Below are 23,351 nucleotides of genomic sequence, written 5' to 3' on the forward strand. Positions count from 1 at the left end.
AGAAACAATTATAGAGCAATAGAAATTAAAAAAGACGTTAAGTACAATCAGATTAACAAATAAGTCAACATGACCAAAATTGTCAACTGAAGAGTTATTGACCCATTTTATGGATTTTTTTTGCTAAAAAGAAAGATGGAGAGCAACAGTTTATAGCAAAAATTTCAGCACAATTGATTGCCCTTGAAAGATTTTTGTCCATTTTTTTTCATTTTTTTCACAGAAATTGTTATAGAGAAATTGAAATAAGCAAAGATGTTAAGCACAATCAGATCTAAAAATAAGTCAACATGACCGAAATTGTCAACTGAATCCTTTTAAAGAGTTGTTGACCCATTTTATGTTTTTTTTTTTTGCTAAATCAAAGATAGATAGAGAGCAACAGTATATAGTTTTCAGCACAATTAAATCTACAAATCAGTCATCTTGTCTAAAAGTGTCAACTAACTCCTTATATAAGTTATTTACCCTGAATGATGATTTTTTTCCGTTTTTGCATTCTTGTTAAAAATAGTCCAAAGCCCGTAATTTCGACAAGAATCAATAGAGCGGGACCAAACGTATCCTCGATCTGTAACTCACCATAGAAGACTCGCATACTAAAAATCAGCTCAATATGTGAAAGCGTTTAGAATGAAAGTCCGAATACTGTTTTTTTTCACAAAATTTTCAAAGTACATTGCCCGTAATTTCGGCAAAAATCAATGGATAAGAACCAAACATAAACTCGATCCGTAACACATCATAGTAGACTCACATACTAAACACAGCTCAATAGGTGAAGGCGTTTAGAAAAAAAAGTCCGTATAAATGTTCGTTGCGGAATGACGGAATGACGGATAAGGGTAAAACTGATGGTCCCGACCACTTTGAAAAAGCGAAAAAGATCAGCAAAATAAGATCTGCAAGAGAAAGTCAACATGGTCAAATAGTGGCATTTCTCTTGTTTGGTTTAGCAACATCTACATGTATCACCAAGGCGGTTACTTTTTATTTATTAACAAATATTTGCAGTTAAAAAAGCAAAAGTTTAATCAAATACGTTATTGTCATGAAATCACAAAAAGTATATAATGAACATAATATATAACAAACTGAAACAAAAAACAAAAAACAAACCCAAACCGGAAAACATATCGCTGGTAAGTTAACAAAGACAACTAACTGAATTTGTGAATTGTTGTAACGATACATATATTTTATTTCGTTTTTTTTTTTGTATTCATGAACATAACTAATATATATTTTTTTAATAACTTTGAAGACAGGACATACATACTATACTATATAAGTTATGTCTGGGTCCAGTAGATGTTTTCGCCCGATATTATAATGATCGAGTCCTGTGCGTGTTCAGATGCCTATGTATTTATCAAAGTTATGCAAAATTTAAACATTTAAATGGTATAATACTGCAGATGGAACACTTTCTGCTGTTGCTGCTTTTTTTATAGTAACAAGAAACTGCCATCAATTTGTAAAATGTCCACACTTTCCTTCACAATTTGGACTCATTTAGGGACGTAAGATAAGTTGTATTTTTGTGTAAGCATTTTAATGGCTATTAATGAGATACAATATAAAACAATATTATGTCAATGTCAGAAAATTTCATTATGTCTGTATTCACTCTAATGTCCAAGTGCTCGGAAACCCTCTGACTTCTATGTCTAATAAAAATTTGATATAGTCTTACAATTACAATATTGTGTGTTTCGTTACATTTGTCACATAGTGAGTTATTTAAAAAAAATTCGCCTTAACTGAATATTCCAGGTAAAAAGGCACAAATATCTTTAAACACTTATCTACTGATGACAATGATTACACATGTTTTGAATTCCAGTTTTCGAGATTTGATTTGTTTTCAGTAGTTTAATACATGCCAGGGTATTTGGTACATGTATGTGGAAATAAATACGATAGAATACTTCCGAGAAATCGAAATCGCGGAATGTTAATTTGATTTTCGTGAGTACTTTCAAAATTTATATTGCCAACCGATAAAGCACTTGTAGCAATAACTAATGGTGAAAAAAGTAAGTGAATAATTTTGGTCAGGTTCAGATGCTTTATATTCCGCTTGTCACGATCTCAATTTTGCTAGTTATAGAGATGCTCTATTTTTTATTCAATAAGTTTTGGTGAATTTAAAAAAAAATCGTTTTGGGGGTTTTGGACCAATCTATTTACATTTGTTGTGCGTTGTTGTTTGCATATGTTGTTGGGTTTTGCCGAATGGGGAAGGACCGTCGGAAATTGTTTTCTTTTCCTAACTATTTACCAAAATATCCAAAGTAATAATGAAAACTATACAATGCTTGCTAGCATCAGGACACAATCATATACGGTTTAATTCATTCGTGTCTATGTTTTTGTTCGATGTTTTTCTGCTTTGTATAGATCTGATGAGTTAAGCCATTTTCAGCTGATTTTTATAGTTTTTCCTTATGTTGTTCTGTAACACCACTGTGTCCCAGTTTAGGGAAGGGTTGAGCGCTCACAAACATGTTTAACCCCGACACATTCTTTATGTGCCTGTCCCAAGTCAGGAGCCTGTGGTTCAGTGGTTGCCGTTAGTTCACGTTTATCATACTTTACGTTTTTCGTAAATTGTTTTGTTATAAATAAGGCCGTTAGTTTTCTCAATTGAATTGTTTCATAATTTTCATGTCGGGACCTTTTATACTGCGGCCGACTATATGGTATGGGTTTTTCTCATTGGCAATCATACCACATCTCTTTATTTTTATCATTGTTGTTTGGGAAGCCACACACACAGGTGTCGTAATAAGTATCATAGGTGTCACGTGACATTGGCCTCATTATAACGCTTCAGAATTTTTAACCTTGGTGTTCATAGTTGGACGGATGGTAGGTTTTTTTTCCCAATCCATTGCAAGGTCTGTTATTTATGTAGTATATAGGGATAATTTGCCTTATCGACAGTAAGATAGTAGAAAACGAACGGTCTAGATTTTAATGAAATAAGCCAATTTTGAGGCACAAATACAATTCAAATGTAAGAATTTACTTTTAATTGAAAACAATTATTTTATTACGACTGTTTTTACAAATACAGAATATATCTTGATTACAAAAAAGTTGTGTAATTTTAGAACTTATCCGGATAGGAATAAATAGCGATAAGGTGTATTATAGCAAGAACAAAAGTACAATTTTTGTGAGATTATCTAAAAATAATTGTATTAGAGCTATCTACTCATAATTCATCATTTCAAATTTCTTTCATGTACTTTTTCTTAATTCTATTCACATTCTGCCTTTTCTTTGTAGATCATTTATAAAAACAAGCTCGGCGACCCCTAATTTTTATACATTTTTGAAAATGAACGATATAAACTACATTTTTCCAAAGTATTAAATAATTCTGTGTGTTTTTTTTTTTTTTTATTATTCCCACAAACTACCTAAAGAAGCAATATATCTAGTTGTGCAGATTTTTGTAACGAGAATTCTCCAATAAAATAGATCCAGGTGATTGCATTTTACCACCTGTAGGTCAGAAATTCATTCAAACAAATCGTACAAAATTTTCATGGGACCCTCAGAGTTAAGAGATGGGCCTACTATTCAATCGAAAGCGCTAATGCTAAAACTTTGACAGGAGTCCATAACTTCTGTTATATTGTACTTAAATAAAGTTTGAATCTGGAGTCAATAAACAATTCATAGATTTTATATTAGTATTACTACAGCTCGATAGTTACTCGGTAAAGTGAAAATTTAAACCTACAGCATAAAGCTTAAATTACTTAAATCAACCTTCACAATAAAAAAATATTAGACATCAATTTATAACATAAATTTCCATTTATTTTTAACCTTGCAAACATGTTTGTTGTATGGGTATACAATACAAACAAAATTGATTTATTTAAACTTGTTTGGTAGACATGATCTACGTTCTGTAATTTTATTGATATAAGTAAATCTTCTGAATGGATATTAAACTCCATACCGGATCTTTTTTGTGAAAAGGGTGGAATAATTGTAAATAAACCTAGTAAATTTGTAATAAGATTGTTTTTCATATTATGTTTGTGGAGCATATTTTCCTTTTGAGTGGATTGTAAATAAAAGATATACCACTACATCGATATAGGGAATAAATGCGAGTGACGGCTTAGTTACTGTTCACTGTGACACACGAGGGCGCTCTACCACTGGCAACCAGAACAACCAGTAAAAGAAAAACGTGAGACGATGGATAAATAATTGAAGAGGGTAAGTGTCTCGCTTGTTTTTAATCGTTATATTCTACAGAAAAGGAGAAGTTTTAAACTAGACGTGTAGTGTACTTAATTACAAAACTGTTCGTGAAATAAACATATTAAATGAATTAACAAATCGTGGACAACGAAGGGTTATATTTTACTCGTAATTTAAGTTTTTAGTGAAAGATATAAAATAAAATACATTCATGTTAGGCGAACCTATTAAACGGCTGAAATAAGTTGTATGCAAAAAATGTCTTTATTTGCAATGTACAATTATATGCCATCTTTTCAGTTCATTTAGAATGTTGGATAAATTTTGTAACACAGTATGTAGGAAGACGAGTCCGCGTGAGCTTTTTGTAAAGGTGTTATTTCTAATATAAAGTTAGCATCGATTACTTGTTATCACATCTACGGACATTTATTTCATCTGGAATGTTTTAGAAGGATTTATGTAAATTAAAAATTGATTTCATTTGAAATTTTGTATGTAATCTTTTAAGAAGGTTGACTTTTATACGTGTAACGAAGGCTTTAAAATCTACCTACTTTATTTGCACGTTAAAATATGAATACTTTTAAAAGCTACTTTTATTATGTATTAATGAAAGGTAAAATTTTAATCTCATATTCTCAAATTCAAAGAATTAAATGTTACTCGTTCAACTACACAAAAAGTTGTACGTTACATTTCTGTCTCATGTGGATTTTTAGGGATAATTTTACCGTTGAATGGAGCGATTAAGGTGTACATAATAGTACATATAAAAGTAATATATATTCTTACTACATATAGGAGTAATATATATTATTACTACATACAGAAGTAAGATATAATTTTACAACATAATAGAAGTAAGATATATTATTACTACATACAGAAGCAAAATATATTATATCTACGTACATAAGTAAGATACATTATTACTTCATATAGAAGTAAGATACATTATTACTACATATAGAAGTAAGATACATTATTACTACATATAGAAGTAAGATTCATTATTACTACATACAGAAGTAAGATACAGTATTACTACATACATAAGTAAGATAAAGTATTACTACATACAGAAGTAAGATATATTCTTACTACATACAGAAGTAAGATACAGTATTACTACATGCAGAAGTAAGATACAGTATTACTACATACAGAAGTAAGATATAGTATTACTACAAATAGAAGTAAGATACAGTATTACTACATACAGAAGTAAGATATAGTATTACTACATACAGAAGTAAGATACAGTATAACTACATACACAAGTAAGATATAGTATTACTACATGCACAAGTAAGATATAGTATTACTTCATACAGAAGTAAGATATAGTATTACTACATACAGATGTAAGATACATTATTACTACATATAGAAGTTAGATACAGTATTACTACAAGCAGAAGTAAGATACATTATTACTACATATAGAAGTAAGATATAGTATTACTACATATAGAAGTAAGATATAGTATTACAACATATAGAAGTAAGATACATATTACTACATACAGAAGTAAGATACAGTATTACTACATACAGAAGTAAGATATAGTATTACTACATATAGAAGTAATATACATTATTACTACGTGCAGAAGTAAGATACATTATTACTACGTGCAGAAGTAAGATACATTATTACTACATATAGAAGTAAGATATATTATTACTACCTATAGAAGTAAGATATAGTATTCCTACATATAGAAGTAAGATACATAATTACTACATATAGAAGTAAGATATAGTATTACTACATACAGAAGTAAGATATAAATTACTTCATACAGAAGTAAGATACATTATTACTACATACAGAAGTAAGATACATTATTACTACATATAGAATTAAGATATATAGTATTACAACATATAGAAGTAAGATACATTATTACCAAATATAAAAGTCATATATAGTATTACAACATAACACAATTATATGTCATCTTTTATATAGTGTTACTATATATAGAAGTAAGATATATTATTACTACATACAGACGCAAGATACATAATTACTACATATAAAAGTAAGATACATTATTACTACATATAGAAGTAAGATACATTATTACTACATAAAGAAGTAAGATAAAGTATTACTAAATATAGAAGTAAGATGTATATAGTGCCGGACAAACGCCACATCATTTTATATTTGAGACTATAAAGAGCATGAATCGTTCACATCGTAATAATAGTTCAATTATTTTTGTGATACATCATAACCCTAACCCTAACCCTAACGCACGAAATTAATAAAGTGTTGCTGGACTTTTAGTCCTCGAGGGTATCATCAACTCAGTAGTCAGTGCATGATTTATAACAAATCTTTCTTAAATTCTCCCTTGATAAACTAAGAAATTATTTAGAAACTAAGGTTCCAACTCCCCGAGGCAAAGTTAACCTTAGATGAATCTATTTTCAGGGTTCCAACTCCCTCAGGCAAAGTTAACCTTAGATGAATCTATTTTCAGGGTTCCAACTCCCCTAGGCAAAGTTAATCTTAGATAAATCTATTTTCAGGGTTCCAACTCCCTCAGGCAAAGTTAATCTTAGATGAATCTATTTTCAAGGTTCCAACTTCCTCAGGCAAAGTTAACCTTAGATGAATCTATTTTCAAGGTTCCAACTCCCTCAGGCAAAGTTAACCTTAGATGAATCTATTTTTAAGGTTTCAACTCCCTCAGGCAAAGTTAACCTTAGATGAATCTGTTTTCAAGGTTCCAACTCCGTCAGGCAAAGTTAACCTTAGATGAATCTGTTTTCAAGGTTTCAACTCCCTCAGGCAAAGTTGACCTTAGATGAATCTATTTTCAAGGTTCCAACTCCTCTAGGCAAAGTTAATCTTAGATGAATCTATTTTCAAGGTTCCAACTCCCTCAGGCAAAGTTGACCTTAGATGAATCTATTTTCAAGGTTCCAACTCCCTCAGGCAAAGTTGACCTTAGATGAATCTATTTTCAAGGTTCCAACTCCCCCAGGCAATTGAAAGTTAACCTTAGATAAATCTATTTTTAAGGTTCCAACTCCCACAGGCAAAGTTAACCTTAGATGAATCTATTTTCAGGATTCCAACAACCTCAGGCAAAGTTAACCTTAGATGAATCTGTTTTCCCTTTTTGTCATATAGCTCTTTCGTGTTTCGGTCTTATACATCCGGGGCTTTCAAATGTTTGGATTTGAGGCGTTCTTGATGAAGGTAAATGCAGCAAAACGTTTCGGACGAACGAAATTATTAAAGTATTATTTTCATTAAATCATTAGAGAAATACATTCTACAACTTTACCCGATGATAGTGTAGGTTTTGTGAGGAAGACGAATCCGGCCTTTAAATGATCAAATTGACTTTTTACATTCAGAATAAGCAGATCAGTCATATTTGACTTCATTTAACCACTGCTTCGTTTGGACAGAGACATATATACACATATATTTGAGAGTTATATATATGTGTGTATATATGTCTCTGGTTTGGATTAAATTGGAATGACAACAGCGTAATAAGACTGAAAAATTACATTGCGTAAAATATATTTCAATGTTTCTATACAGAATAATAAATTGTAACTCGTAATCTGTAAAGTTTCACCATAATTATGAAATGTATTTACCTTCTCTTCAAATTTTGACAAGTTAACTTTCTCAAGTAGATGAATATCAAAATATTAATAAACCCGTATATGGACACAATCGGTACCCTTAAAAAAGGAATAATATCTACATCGTTACATGAACAAATCTCTCACTATTTGACCACTTAAGTTTATTCAAAGTGAATGTGTTTGTTTTGACTACAGATTATTAAGCTTTTAGATAAACGTGTAAAGATTTGCAATTTTATTCAAGTCTTTAACTATAAATCTGGTTATGTGAGCGAAGGAGATATATCACCAATATACGATACAGTGATTCGTATAACTTATTTTTCTTTTAAATCGCTTATTTATTTATAAATTCTTTAGAATTCACAAAACGCACTAACAAAAAATATTGTTGTGTCATTCATTAAACTTATGTTAATGTTTATTTTTCCAAATAAAGACAAACTTGATAATATCATTTTGTATTTTTCATCCAGTATAATTTTTTCTTACATGTCTCGTGGTCTTAGTCCCTTTCCGTCTGAAGATTTTTTTATAGGAAGGGGGTCATGATAACCGGCTGGTTTCACGGTTGACTTGTTCTTACAGAATCCGGCACAGACTCCGACAAGGCCACGTTAAAAATGGACTGAAACAGTGTTTTCAATGTATAGTATTTATTTATCATGACATTCATTATATATTCAGCTTTATCCTGCAATCAGCCAACTATTGTACAAATAACAAGTACACAAATAAATTTTTGCTTTATTTGTACTAATAAAGTCTCCTGTTACTCCTCTTCCATGTTGAGCAAGCGGTAATGTGGATATTTCTTTTTGCGTACCAGTTCATTTTGGGGTCCTCTTCGCGGTCCGCGTTTAAACTATGTCGATTTCTTTGAAAAATTAGAGACAATGATTTAGATTTTAATAACTAAAGTTTCAAGTGTTGGGTGTAAATTTCAGGATAAAAACAATATATGTACATTGTCGGAAAATATAAAATTTATTTGTACTCGCTGCGAAACAGGAGAAAAGCTCGGCGTCCTATTTCCAAAGCTCATACAAATAAATTTGATATTTTCCGACAATGTACATATATTGTATATTTATACTGGTAGTGGTAGTCCACAATAATGACCTGCACATTTCTTTATACGACAAACGTGCTTTATAATTTTTTTAAGTAACAATTGTACAACTATAACATGTAGGCATGCTGCGGTCCTATAATGCTACCCTCGACGTAGTCCTTTGCTTTATATATTTGAGTATCTAAAGATATGTTCTTATTTCAGAGTAAAATGATTAAACAATGCAGATAGAACAGACGAGAGTGGATTGTCAATTTCTGGGAAAGTTAGTTATTGATAATAGTTTGAAAATTGTTGATTCTGTGTCTTGTTTTGTTTTTTTAGGGGGGGGGGGGGGTAACGACCTCTCAGCTGTATATGATTAATATATAGAGGTGGATTTAAGGGGGCGGCCCCTTATGGAGCTACATATATTGTTAATGTATAGAATTTTTACAAAACTCACTCCCCACGTTGTCTTGATGGGATCTCCTTTTTGAAAATCCTGGATCCCCAACTGATATACATGTGTTTTTTAATTATATTCTATAACATATCATATGCCTGGCGGACAGATCACTGGGGAGTTGCTCTTTGTCGGCATTGTAAAGACTAATCAGAAGCGGACCCATGATATTGTGTTCGGGGGGGGGGGGGGGGATATGCGGTCTGTGGTGGACAGCCTAGGTCCCAAGCAGGTCCAGGGCAGTGGGGGTGAATCCCACGCAGGAGCTCATGATATTTCAGGATTGAAAAGTGACTAATGTTACAATAAGAAAATGTGTATGACTATCCATCCGTGACCAGAGGACGAGCTAGGATGTAAACAACTACGGGTCACCGAACGGCTGTCAACTATGAGCATACCGTATAGCAACCCGTATTAGGCTATGACAAAATGTGAATCAACCTGAATTACAGGCTTCTGACTTGGGTCAGGCAAATATTCCTGAGTTGGGTCAGGTAAATAATGAATGTAGCGGGGTTAAACATGTCTGTGAGTGTCCAACCACCCCCCCTATCCAGTTACAGTAGTGTATCAACACAAAATAAAAACAAATTGTAAGAATTTAGTTGGAAAGAGCTTGACTCATCAGATCGATACGAAGCACAAGAAACAATTAACAAAAAAGAAAAGAAACACTAAGTACTGAAACACACAGTACCGACCTAAAAGTACTCGCAGTAACTAAAAGATAGTTCAACATAAAAATAAGAAGATATGGTATGATTGACACCAAATGACGTAAATGTAAGCAACTATAAGTCATCATAATTACTGCCTGAAACAATGAGCAAACCCCATACCGCATGAGAAGCTATAAGGTCCCCGAAATGACAAAATGTAAAACAATTCAAACGAAAAAAAAACAACAGTTTGATTTCAAAGCAAACGTCAGCTAAAATATCTATCATGTCTCTAAGACACGCATATCAGTCAGCACACATGCAACGGATATAAAGTGTAAAGACGTCAAGACGTCATAAACTGTCTAAGTTCCAAAGGCTGAAAAATTGGGAAATGTTCCTCGAAAATTCCGTAATATACCAGATGCACAACTTCAATATGTGAGCAATCTTTCTATTAAGTTTAAAGGGTTTTGGTCGAAAACTGTATTGGAAGAGTTGATTACACAAAATAGATACCTTTTTATTTTTTAATTTTGCTGAACAGTGTTCAAGTCTGGAATAATAGGGTGGAAATTTCTTAAACAATTCCACATCCAAATCATAAGCGTGAAGACGTCATAAACAGTCTATGTTCCGATTTCTGTGAAAAAAGTTGGGGAAAATTTCTAAGCTCCATTTCAAGAGCACAACTTAAATATGCTTGCAATCTTTCTGTGAAGTTTCAAGGATCAGGTTTGAAAAGTGTAGGAGGAGTAGATTACCCAAAATAATTACACACTTTTCCCCGACCGCACGACACAATCATGTGATAATATAAAATAAGGAGATGTGGTATGATTGCAAATGAGACAACTATCCAACAGTCCAGATGAAACGGATTAAAACAACTATAGGTTAACATGCGGTCTTCATCAATGAGCAAAACCCATACCAATATTCAGATATAAAAGGCCCTACATGACAAATTGTGAAAATATTCAAACGATAAACAACGGCCAAACATGTTTGTGAGTGCTCGACCCTCCCCACAAGCCGGTTTTGCATTTCGTGCAACCCGTCCAAAAAGGATATGTTGGTTTATATCTCAATACAACAGTGCGACCCGAAGACACTGAAACCTAAAGATATCTTAAGATCAACACCAATCTCCAACAATTAACATGTATCAATATGTCAGGCTCCAAGTCACGAAAAGTACGAGTACATCTATCAAAGATCCGCTTACAACATCGTATTCCCTTAAAGATAAAAACATAAAGATAAAACTAATGATGTTGTTTCTGACTTACATGAACACTCAAACCCCCTTCTTTTCATCTGCAATTACAAAATAAAACTAAAGGTACCACAAAGAAGAACTCTACTACATCTGTATGAAGAACGACTACAAGTAGAAAAATACAAAGAAATACTATATCAAAGAATGCTCACATTTTTTCTGCAGATGAACATAAACCAGTAACCATGGCAATGTAAACAATGGAAACTATGGAGCTGACATACAGAGATTATCAGTAAGTGTTAACTGGTATATCTTAGACAGTAAAGTTAGAGAAGGGGTATATTGTACTGCCACCTTCCCTGAAAGACGAACCATCTTGGAAAGTTTAAATATGGCACAAAAATTCGATGAGCTGCCATATCCAATAAAAACCCAAATATTTAATTTACATTACATATAAGCAATTTATTTACGCCAAACTTTTTTGCTGTTTAGTTTAGACAGGGTTCATAGCTTCAAAAGGATATTAGTTCAGTATTGGTGTAATGATTCACGACACAAAATCCCATAAACGCCTATACATAATTGTCATTTTATTGTAGTTCTTCATCTTAAAGTCACCGCTAAAACCCTTCAACAGAGAGCAAAAGTGTCACACACCGCAAGTTAAAGACACTTACAATAAAGATCAAAGTCTAACAATGTTTTTTATAGTTTACCCAACAATGGCTTTGTTAAAACTGCCAATATGTTTGTTAGATAACTTGCTAGGAAACGGATTTTAAAGGCCTATATTTCCAATAGCACTTAAATCATTGGATACATCCTAAGACCAATGAAAAAAAATGTTACTTTAAGATGTATATTATGTCACTACACATAGGCAGACATATATTATAAATTCATAGTGATTGTATGCTTCTAAAAATAAAATAGCATCCTGCAATTATACTGAAGAGATGAGAAGATGATCATTCCTGTGCACTTTAAAATACTTCGTGTAGGCCTATTGTGATTAGTCGTCCTTGTTTAATACCTACAAGAAGGAAACACCTCCAGAAACGGAAACTGAGGGAATAAAAAAAAGGCGTCTGCGCAATGTTAGGCGGTGTTGCCGTAGAAGTGAAAAGTACAGGTTCTTGCTTCCTTCGGGGAGGAAGTAAAGAATCAGATATACTATAACATTGTTGTGTTGATTTTCAAGGCACTTTATATGTATATATACACATACATATGTAAATACATATATTTAGAACCGACCGAAGACGATTGACCTCGGAATTTTCAGTTTCTAGGTGCACAATTTTAGATAATAAAACAACATATTGTCTTTAATTTGTACTTGTTGGTATAACAAAAATAAAGCCGCATACATAAGACAATCATAGTGTTAACCTCATCAAATCGATAGAAACGCTTTAAATGAAAGAAAATCTTAACGTGTTTTTGTTGTCCTCGCCGCTTCGATGATACACGTACAGCGGTGACAGTCATGTTTTTAATCTGAACGAAACTAGATCACATATATTTTACAAATGACCTTCCATACAAAAGTAATTATTAATTGCGTATATACGAGTATTATTTAAAATCCCTCATCTATTTAATGATCACATATAGGTGAAACCTGACTGCATTTTCATAACATGAAATTTAATGTTCATGAATAAACATCCATACATCCTATTTCAATTATTTATCTTTAATACAGCAACAAGGTATTCAGTCCTCTGGATCTGAAGGAAATGGAGCTTGATGTCCTCAAACGAGATGCTAATAGACATTTGGGAAGATTAAACGGTCTAAAGATGCGATACATGGACTGGTTTTCAAGGAGACAAAATTCATTTCTTGAATCATTAAAATTGATTCATTTACTGGCTGCCCAACTATTACCAAGAGAAGTTAATACAATCAGTCATTACAGAAAAGTTATCAACATAGCCAACAAATTTCCAAGAAACGGAACACCTCGAGATGGTAGCTCATCAAAAATGGAAGAATTTCTGATGTTTTGGGACGAGTGGTACATGTTAAAATTAGAAAATGACTCTTTATATGCCAGAGTTTGTGAATTCTGCAAAAGTGTCAGACGGTTAAGACAGCAAGTATTAAAAGACGAGATAGACAGATTACATTATCGCCTAAATCTAACATGTTCGGAAGACTTTGACTTTACTCACATCGGCAATGACAGAAATAATTTATTCACGTACAAAGTAGCATTACATGACCATAAATATCACGGACTGGTCAGCTTTATTCCATATCTTATCAGCTATGCCACAAAGTTATGCTATTGGACCAGCAAACTCCACATAGAAGTATTATAGTATTAACTTGTATTATCAACCAAAATGAATTAGTTTGATACTCTAGTTAGTAACCTTGTAAAACTAGTAACATATTTCACTGATATGTTTCATTGTAATATTTTTTGCCAGTAATCTCCATTTTATCCATTTGTAAATTCAGTGTATAGTTGTTACAATACAGCATTAATTAATACACTCAACCTGGTGTTGTAGACATCTAATTTCTATCATTATTTAGCAATAAGGTCGATGCGTCAGTTAAACAAAGGCAAGGGAAAAAATAATGCGTTTTCCATGAGGTCAGAAGTAAAACATTGTTTCATTTTGGCAGTGTCAACTTATTGAATGTTGACAACAGGTTATCTTAGGAGCAACAAATGGAACTGTGAGCCATTGCACACTAATATTAACCCCGCTATAATCATTCGGTGAACAGGAAATAAGTGATGAACACATCACACGGTATAAGTATTCGATGAACAGGAAATAAGTGACGAACACATCACACAGTATAAGTACTCGGTGAACAGGAAATAAGTGATGAACACATCACACGGTATAAGTATTCGGTGAACAGGAAATAAGTGATAAACACATCACACGGTATAAGTATTCGGTGAACAGGAAATAAGTGACGAACACATCACACGGTATAAGTATTCGGTGAACAGGAAATAAGTGATGAACACATCACACGGTATAAGTATTCGGTGAACAGGAAATAAGTGATGAACACATCACACGGTATAAGTATTCGGTGAACAGGAAATAAGTGATGAACACATCACACGGTATAAGCATGTTCACATGAAGCTTGATACCAAATTTAAGGTTCATCATAACCTTTTGGCTAATATGGCCGTATTTACACCACAAACCTGTGCACCTGGAAAAGTTTTAAGGCATGGCAGGAACACTTATGTTTCAGAAATTTATAAACTTTTCAGACTTTGCTATTCATTTTTTTTCATTCCTGCAGAAGGTGCCAAAATAAACTAAGTTGGGAAAGAGGTTTGAGAAGCTCCCCTCATATAATAAATGTTGTGAGTAGTATTGATTTAAATGAAAATAGATGGACAATAGACATCTGCAAACAATGGGTGATTTAAACTGTGTAACCCAAATGAAACTACTGTGTTTGTTTATTTTGCTATCTTCTGTAGACTGAATAAAAAAAATGCTCATCAAAATCCAGGTAAGTTTTTAATTTTCTGAAACATACACTACACAGGGGCGTGTTTTATCGGTCTCTTCTGTACATCTCCAGAATGCCTTCTGGTGAAGTGTCCCAAAAAATGAATCTGGACCCCTATCTTCTGGAGATATTCTGTAGAAGAAGCAATAAAACAAAAGAGCAATTTGCCGTCGAATATTGCAGATTTTTTTTAAATGTTGGACGACATAAATGAAGTTTACGATGATTTATTCGAAAATTAAGATACGTCAGTTCCGATTCGGTAGACATGATTGTAATAGTGTTCTCTGTTATGGCATTGATTTAATTATACTATAAGTGTAAAAACAAAGACAATTGGTTGGAACAATCGCTGGTTTCGTGACATTTTTTTCTTTATGCTCTCCTAACTCAATTTTGCTAAACAAATCCGACCATTTGATTTTCAGGAATAATCTTAAACTGTACAAGAATTTAATTGTCAATGTTTGTCTGGTATATGATCAAAACGAACATCTTGTCTGTCAAACATTTTGAAAGTAACCAAACTGGATTATTTTTGTATAAAGCAGATATCGCAGAGTTTTCAAAATATATTTTTCCTGGTGGTCCTCGAGGAAAATCTGCTGGACCTAACTATTATTTCTATTGCAAATTGTCGATGGTCAAAACCTTATGACCACCACTTTTCGAAAACTTTAATTGTATATGCATATATACAAGGTATACAAAGTCATGGCGTTTCTCACACTGTTTATGGCTAAATCCGTTGGTTGTGTACTAATTGATACTTTAGTCTGGGAAAACAAGATTTATTTCAGTGTTAGTTGTTATTGGCTTTGAACAAACTTCCAGTAACTGCATATACACTTACTTCGGTGCTTTGTGTCTATTGTCTTAATGTTACTAGTAGTTGTTTTTGTGTGTCTCGTACCGATCTTTTGAGTTAATCTAATTGCAACTGAATTTTACAGTTTGATCTAATATTGACTACTTTTACACCACTGTCCCAGTTTAGGGGAGGGTTGAGCGCTCACAAACATGTTTAATCCTGCCATAATCTGTATGTGCCTGTTACAAGTCAGGAGCCTGTAGTTCAGTGATTGGCGTCGGTTCATGTCTGTTGACTCATATTTGATTTTTTGTAAATTGTTTTGTTATATCATAGATGTATAAACCCATAGATGAAGCTCACCACTGACTTCAAAGGTTCTATGTGCGTTGTAATGGCTTTCACACTTATCTGATAATGACATGAACCAGTTGGTCATTGAGATGCCGATTGACAATCTAGACAATAGAAAACTGACAATCAAAAGCTACTTAGCAGTTAAACATGCTGAAAATCAGAAAGAAATAAAATCAAAATATATATTTTAGAATGACTTGGTTATGAAAAAATAATGTTCTTGTAGGTAAAACAATATTACAAATTATTCTCGAAAAGAAATTAATAAATGCGGATATCTTTTTTTTTTGCCAGGACTAATGTTTTCATCATATTAACATATTTACATTTTTAGATTTTATATCTTTTATCACAATTTAACTTTATTTAAACAATGTATGTTAACTATTATAAACAAGTCTATTGAAAATATAATTAATAGAAAAACATGGAAAAAGTTGAATATATGCTCCATAATATTTATTTACCATGCTGTACATGGAATTTTTTGGTAATACACTAAAACTCTTTACTTAAACTAATTTAATAAACATCATGAATGAAATTATTATAATTTAGCCATACGATGTATAAAATACATATACATCTATGATTTAGTAACTAACTTATTCATAAAAATATAAAAATGATTTAAAAAGACAATTTCTTTTCTAAAAATATAGAAAAACTGATGAAATAAAGAAAAGTATGTACTTTCTTATTAATTTTTTCCCAAATTCGACGCAGTTCGATAACCTCATGAGGCATATCAAAGAGAAGGTGTATTTTAGAAGTTCAACAACGTGCTATTCCCATTTTCAGGAACTAACAGGAACATGGTTTTAATAAAATATAAAGATACAAGCCTTTAAAACCATGTCATTTTTGAATTTAGTTCAATATTTCCCTTGTAAAATGCGCAATTTCTGACCGATTTCATCCATTTTTTCACCATTTTATTTGTCTGTCCAGTGCGCTAAACTAGACATACTCTCACAACAGAAGGGACAAAACTCGAGAAGACAATTAAGAAAATCTATTATGCTGTACTGGTCAATACAGATCAACAGATACACTACCTGTAACCGAGTACGGCAGAAAGTGATTTTCCCCCGATTATAGTACTGATTTTCCTTGATTTTGTACTGATTTTTCATGATAAATTTTACACTATAGCTCTGTCATTTAATTTAAGTAGCTTGAACTAATCAATTGGTTAAAGATGATTTCTTCTGTCTGGTCAGTAGTCATTAGTAAGTGATATCCTGAGGTGGGATTGCCTTGAAGTTACATCATGACCTCTCTTCTTCTTTGTTTTGATGCTTTTGCAGCTGATTTGAGTCAAATAAATTCTGTTTTAGTCTGCTTTAAGAAAAACTGGGAGTATGAATTAGATTTTTTTTTCATGACATTTTTTTCAAATATAATAATCTGAAAAATGCAAGTAGAAATTTGGACAAAATAAGCATTTAAATGGAAAAAAAACTAGCAATTAAACTTGAACTTTTGTGTACAGATTGTCCCCGATCAGCTTGTGTTGATTACAGATTTTCCCTGATACCTATACAGATTGTCCCCGATTTTGAAAAAGCTATTCCTTCAAAAATAAAGCTGATATGTGGATCTTTTTTACACTTAGGCATGTGCTAATAATTTACACTTAGGCATGTGCTAATAATTAATAAATAGTGGAATATAAGGAAAAAATAAATTTTCATGCAAACCTGTAATTCTATGATTTTATATATATAAAATTGAATTAGAGATTTTTTGTTCATGGATATTTCATTGGTTGTTTCAGAAACTTTAAACAGGCTTCTTCTTGCTTGGGTTCATTACTTACTGTTTGTATATTTCTGGATTCATAGTTTAGTGAATTTGATAAATTGTCTGAATTGGTCAGATATTGTAATGATTTTTTTTTATAATCTTTTGTGGTGTATTTGTTGATTAGTTACAAATTAAAATATTTTCATCTTGTATTTTAAAGTTTTTCCTTCTCTGTCAAGAAGTTCTGGAATGAATGTATGGTATGGTCTGCTTTTATAATCTCTTTCGCTACACTCTTCGAGTCTTCTCCAAATGACAAGTTTCTCAGATAAACATGTCTTCTGATGGTGATCTACTATTTTTTCAAAGATGACATTTTTAGAAATCAATTAAAGCATTTGTATGTTGACATTTTCTTGCAAGTTACAGTTTAAAATAAAACTTAGAATGAACCTTTTTCCTTATGATACTATAAGAGAAAATCGGGGAAAATCTGTAATTAACTTCATCTTCTCTGGGACAATCTGTACACTGATCGTGGACAATCAGTACACTGCATCAGAAATTTAAATCATATCTTTTTTAGTATTTTCCTAATCTTCTTAAAAAAGTACTTCCAGGTCTAAGTCTACTTAATTTGCACATTTGAATAAGTATTCTATAATTAGAGTAACACTTTTAGATATTTGAATAATATAAGAAAATCACTTCCAATGACTTCCTTGCTTCAGAAAACTTTCTATTTTTAGGATTGGTCATCAAAATCCATATTGCCCATGGGAGGTCAATGATAAGAATGTAGGAATGAAAAGGAAGGTTGCCTAATTATTGTACTGCCTATTCCTGGGAAATAACAGTCAGCTTAACCAAGTAACTAAACACTTAAAGAGTGATAATCTTTATTCTGGTAGATGTACAATAAGTGTTGATAGTTTGTGAGCGGTAAAAAGCTGAAATTAAATAAAATTACAATTACTAAATTACTTATATTTCCAAAGAATAAAAGTGTCAAAATTAGCGTTCCATAGAAAATTATGAATTACTTCAAAAGTCAACATGTTAAATATTCTTACATATTTATAAAAAGATATTAATTATGTCCAGTTATTTCCTTCGTATATAAATGTTTATTAATAGCAATGATTATGGCATATACTGCTTTCCATACTTTTTTTTTCAAGCGGAGATCCGTTACGTAAATGTTATAACTAATCAAAGATTGTCAATATCGGCAACAGAACAGATAACGTAAATAAACAAATATTGGTCCATCATCAACGTAAATGAATTATGTACAGTTACGAAAATAGTTATGATATAGACACGATTAATTGACTATCCTTTGTTCTTGTTTACGAAGTTCATTCACATTTAATGTCATTAAAATTGTTCTTAAAATAATACTGACGAATGTAATTTCACGGAATAGAATTATAAAATGTTTATAAAGTAGAACTTACACTGTGGCGGTATCAGAATTCCAAATTTTTTGTAAAATATAAGTGTCCGGAGACATCACCTCAACATAATGTAAATAAGAATAGTGTGGAGGCACTGTAAGGGTAACGCACGTGAATGGTATGTACAAATACCCAAAAGTATAATGAATGTAACAGCACACTCCCCGTCTGATATCCGAAGGATATCACTTTACATATAATGGTTTAAAATATTATTTACAGATGATTCGTCGCTTTTAAGATTTAACATAGCAATACTTAGTTTTCTTACGAGTAGGACAACTTCTACTATCGATCGAATGTAATATGTAGGTTTTCCGTCTTTAATAACACGTATTTTCACCTTACGAACTTTACCATCGTCACTAGGAATTGATTGCGTAATTATTCCTACGGGCCATTCACTACGATGTACTTGAGAGTCTCTCAACAAGACGACATCGCCTTCCATATTAGGTTGATTGGTTTCCCATTTTCTCCTAGTTTGAAGAGTATGAAGGTATTCCTTTCTCCACTTATTCCAAAATATATTAGACAATGCTTGAACTCTTTTCCATTGTGATCTATACATGTCTTTTTCATTTAAGCCGTTGAAGTTTTCATCAACAATATCCGATTTTTGTGTCAGTAATAGTGACGGACTAAGAACTTCCGGAACTTCAGGATCAGAAGAACTGGTACGATAGGACGAGAGGTTACAATGGCAGTGACCTCTGCCATAAAGGTTGACAAAACGTCATGTGTTAACTGTTTCGCAACGGTTTCTGACAAAATAGAATCTTGTATACGTCGCGTTACTCCAATCATTCGTTCCCAAACGCCACCCATGTGTGATGCATGGGGTGGGTTGAAGATCCAGACTGTTTGATTTTTCGTAAGTAAGTCTTTTACCTGAGTGTCTTCCACATTGATAGCTACAATTTTCAAATCATCGGTTGCTCCGACGAAATTAGTTCCACGATCGGAACGAAACTCCTTTACATGACCTCTGATTGCGGTGAATCGACGTAGTGCGTAGATAAATGCGGATGAAGACATTTCATCAACAAGTTCGATATGTACAGCTCTTATAGTTAGGCAAGTGAACATTATTGCCCATCGTTTTCTGTTAGCCAGTCCTCCTCTGGTGCGACGTGACACAATCTCACAAGGACCAAAAGTGTCAACACCAACGTGAGTAAAACGTGGTGCTATTGTAACACGATCTTGTGGTAATGATGACATTTTCTGAAATTGTTGTTTTCCCCTTAGTTTTCTACACTTAACACATTTTTGTATGATCGAAGACACAAGTCGCTTAACTCCTGTAATCCAATATCCAGCTGATCTTATAATACCTTCTGTTAGATGGCGCCCTTGATGTTTAACCTTTTCGTGAAAGTAACGCACTAGTAAGATAGCAATGTGATGATTTCCAGGGATGATAACAGGATGTCTCTCCTTCGAAGTGATATCTGCTTTTTCAAGACGACCACCTACTCTCGACAATCCATCGTTGTCCATAAAGGGATTGAGAGACAGTATCCTACTGTCCTTTTGTAATGACTTATTTTCATCTATGTTCTCAATTTCCTTTTTAAAAGTTTCATTTTGAACGGTTTTGATAATGAATGCTTCTGCTTCGGAATAGTTATCTACAGTATTTAGTCTTTTATAATGTTGCTATCCTTTATTTCATGAATCGATCGGATGACTTGTTTAAGGAGAACGAAGGATTTAACTAATTTATTCCAACAGGAAAAGCGGTTAAATCTGTGTGATCCAAGTGGATTTTTCACTATCGTTTTGAATGCATTGACCTGCAGTCTTACTCTTTGCCGTCTTCTGTATTTATCAAATTGAATCTTTCTTTGATTTCATTATCTGTGGAAATGACATGAGGTGGTCCTTGTAACCATAAACTTTCGGCAATATTAGATGCTGGCACACCCCTTGTTGCAAGATCTGCCGGATTCATGTTTGTCCGAACATACCTCCATTGTTCCGGTTTGCAAGTTTTTCTAATCCGTTGACTTGTACCCTGTTGGCTACGTATATATAAATTAAAAACCTTCTGGTTTGGTTGTATATATATCCGAGAACAACTTTGCTGTCGGTATAAAAGTTAACACTATCTACTAGTATCTCAATATGTCACTGATCGTGTATTGTCTCTGCAATTTCGACTGCCAATACTGCTGCACAAAGTTCAAGTCGAGGAATAGTAGTTCCATGAATCGGCGCTACCTTCGCCTTCCCAAGAACAAATCCTACATCGATAGTGCCATCTGACTTTGTAGTTTTTATGTATGCTACTGCTGCTACGGCTTTCTCAGAAGCGTCGGAGTAAACGTGAAGCTCTTTACGCAAGACAGCTCCTAATGAAACAGAGCTATATGTTCTTGGAATCTGTAAAGACCTGAGTTCCTTTAAAGAATTTCTCCAGTCGTCCCATTCCGAACGATATTCCTCGGGTAATGGTTCATCCCAATCCTTTGTACTTTTCATGAGATTTCTTAAAAATAACTTTCCCTGCACAGTAACTGGTGCTACAAATCCCAACGGATCGAACAGACTATTGACAGTTGACAAAATTTCTCTTCTAGTAAACGGGTTTTTCATCTAGTGAAACGTCAAACGTGAATGCGTCCAATTTCAGATTCCAGCTCACACCTAAACTACGTTGGAGTGGAATATTATCTTTTTCAGGGTCGAGATCCTTCAGATCCTTGGCAAGGTCATCGTTGTGAAACGCGTTACGTACTTCTTCCTTGTTGGAGGCAATTTTGTGAAGATGCAAATTTCCTTCGGACGATAGAGCCTTTTGAGTTCGTTTCATTCAGGGGCGTAGCTGGACTTAATTTGAAGTGCAATCATAACTATCGCCAGCGGAGCGAGGCGAAAATTTTTTTGGACCATTTTATGCAGAAAATGATAACTTTTTTCGGGCATTTTCCAGGTATGCCATGCTTATAAAATTCCTTCACGCCCAAACTCCTATTTTGTGAATACTTGTGGACTTTATAGTGATTCTGCAAGGGAGGAGACTATGGACCGCTCAAAGTCCCCAGCTGGTCCAGGGTAGCACCCTAGTCGGGGATCCATGCAGGGTAGCATCGTAGACGGTGGTCCAGGGAAGCGAATCCCCATGAAGCTCCGGGCATATGAGTAATTACAGTGACTGCATTGAACATGAAAAATACCCTATCTGTTTCTTACTATATCATATTTTCATGAAACGATAGTAAAAGTCAGGGAGTTCCGTAATTTGCTGCTTATATTATTAACATGGTTATTTTCAAATATAAAATAAATTTTATAAAACGGGATGATCAGGAAGAGTAGACAACCGAAGCGTTAAAAGCCAATGGACAATTGACAAACCCGGGAACAGATAAGACACAAAAGGAGAAACAAAAGCATTCAACATTGAAAACTAAATACAGATGAAAAACACGGACCCAGAAAATAATGTGGCGACCTCCGGTGCTCCGGAAGGGTAAGCAGTTCCTGCTTCTTGCAAGACACCCGTAGTGTTTCTCACGAAGGTCATTCTCAAATCAAAGGAGAGGTTTCTACGACAACAGTAGAAGGTCATTTGGGACACAGATACCCCAGGTGAATTAATAGTCTTTTGGACGAACGGACAATGGGAATACGAAATCTAACGGCCACTTTTAAGTCTTGACTTATAAGTAAGGGATATAAATCTAAGATGTTTTCAAGGTAATTGTATTGAGCCTGTATCATTAAATGTTAATACTGAATGTAAGACTTAAAGTATAGTTAATATCGAAAGTCCATATATTTATTTTTTTGCCAAGGCAAATTATCGCAGAACTCTCTCGGAGTTGATATCCATTTCTTTGTGAACATGTATGAGCGCCAACGAAGATAGTCTGTCCTGTATCATGGTTGAACGGAGATACGTTTTCGGTCGCCGTAATGCACTAAATGACCGTTCAGTAGTTGATGTGGTTACTGGCATTGTAACTAGAATTGAGAAGATTGCGAATATTGAAGGATATAGTTCCTTATTAGTCACTGCTAGAGACGACATTAGAGATTTTGGCTTTAAACACCGCCCGACACGATAATCTGTAAAGACTAAAGACTATCCGTAATTCAATTTCAGAATATTTTTTTTGTGAAAAAAATGTGCAAGCAAATGATTTTTTGCGTAAAGGCAGCTACGCGCCTGGTAATTTCAAAATAGTC

General features: G+C 33.3%; 1 protein-coding gene across 4 annotated transcripts; it reads left to right on the forward strand.

Moving 5' to 3' along the window:
- Positions 1–3,885: 3,885 nt before the first annotated feature.
- LOC127716504 (uncharacterized) lies at positions 3,886–13,796 on the forward strand. 4 transcript variants are annotated; one of them, XM_052222747.1, is made up of 5 exons: positions 3,886–4,248; positions 5,347–5,404; positions 9,140–9,200; positions 11,490–11,559; positions 12,979–13,796. In XM_052222747.1, exons 4-5 carry the CDS (start codon positions 11,525–11,527, stop codon positions 13,598–13,600), a joined length of 657 nt encoding a protein of 218 aa, XP_052078707.1. In that variant the 5' UTR covers positions 3,886–4,248; positions 5,347–5,404; positions 9,140–9,200; positions 11,490–11,524; the 3' UTR covers positions 13,601–13,796. The 4 variants fall into 4 exon arrangements, with proteins under 4 accessions (XP_052078707.1, XP_052078706.1, XP_052078708.1 ...); XM_052222746.1 differs by lacking the exon at positions 5,347–5,404; XM_052222748.1 differs by lacking the exons at positions 3,886–4,248; positions 5,347–5,404 and adding an exon at positions 5,431–5,460.
- The last annotated feature ends 9,555 nt before the right edge of the window (positions 13,797–23,351 follow it).

Source organism: Mytilus californianus, unplaced genomic scaffold (genome assembly GCF_021869535.1).
Source record: "Mytilus californianus isolate M0D057914Y unplaced genomic scaffold, xbMytCali1.0.p SCAF_9, whole genome shotgun sequence".
Taxonomy (NCBI): Eukaryota; Metazoa; Mollusca; class Bivalvia; order Mytilida; family Mytilidae; genus Mytilus; species Mytilus californianus.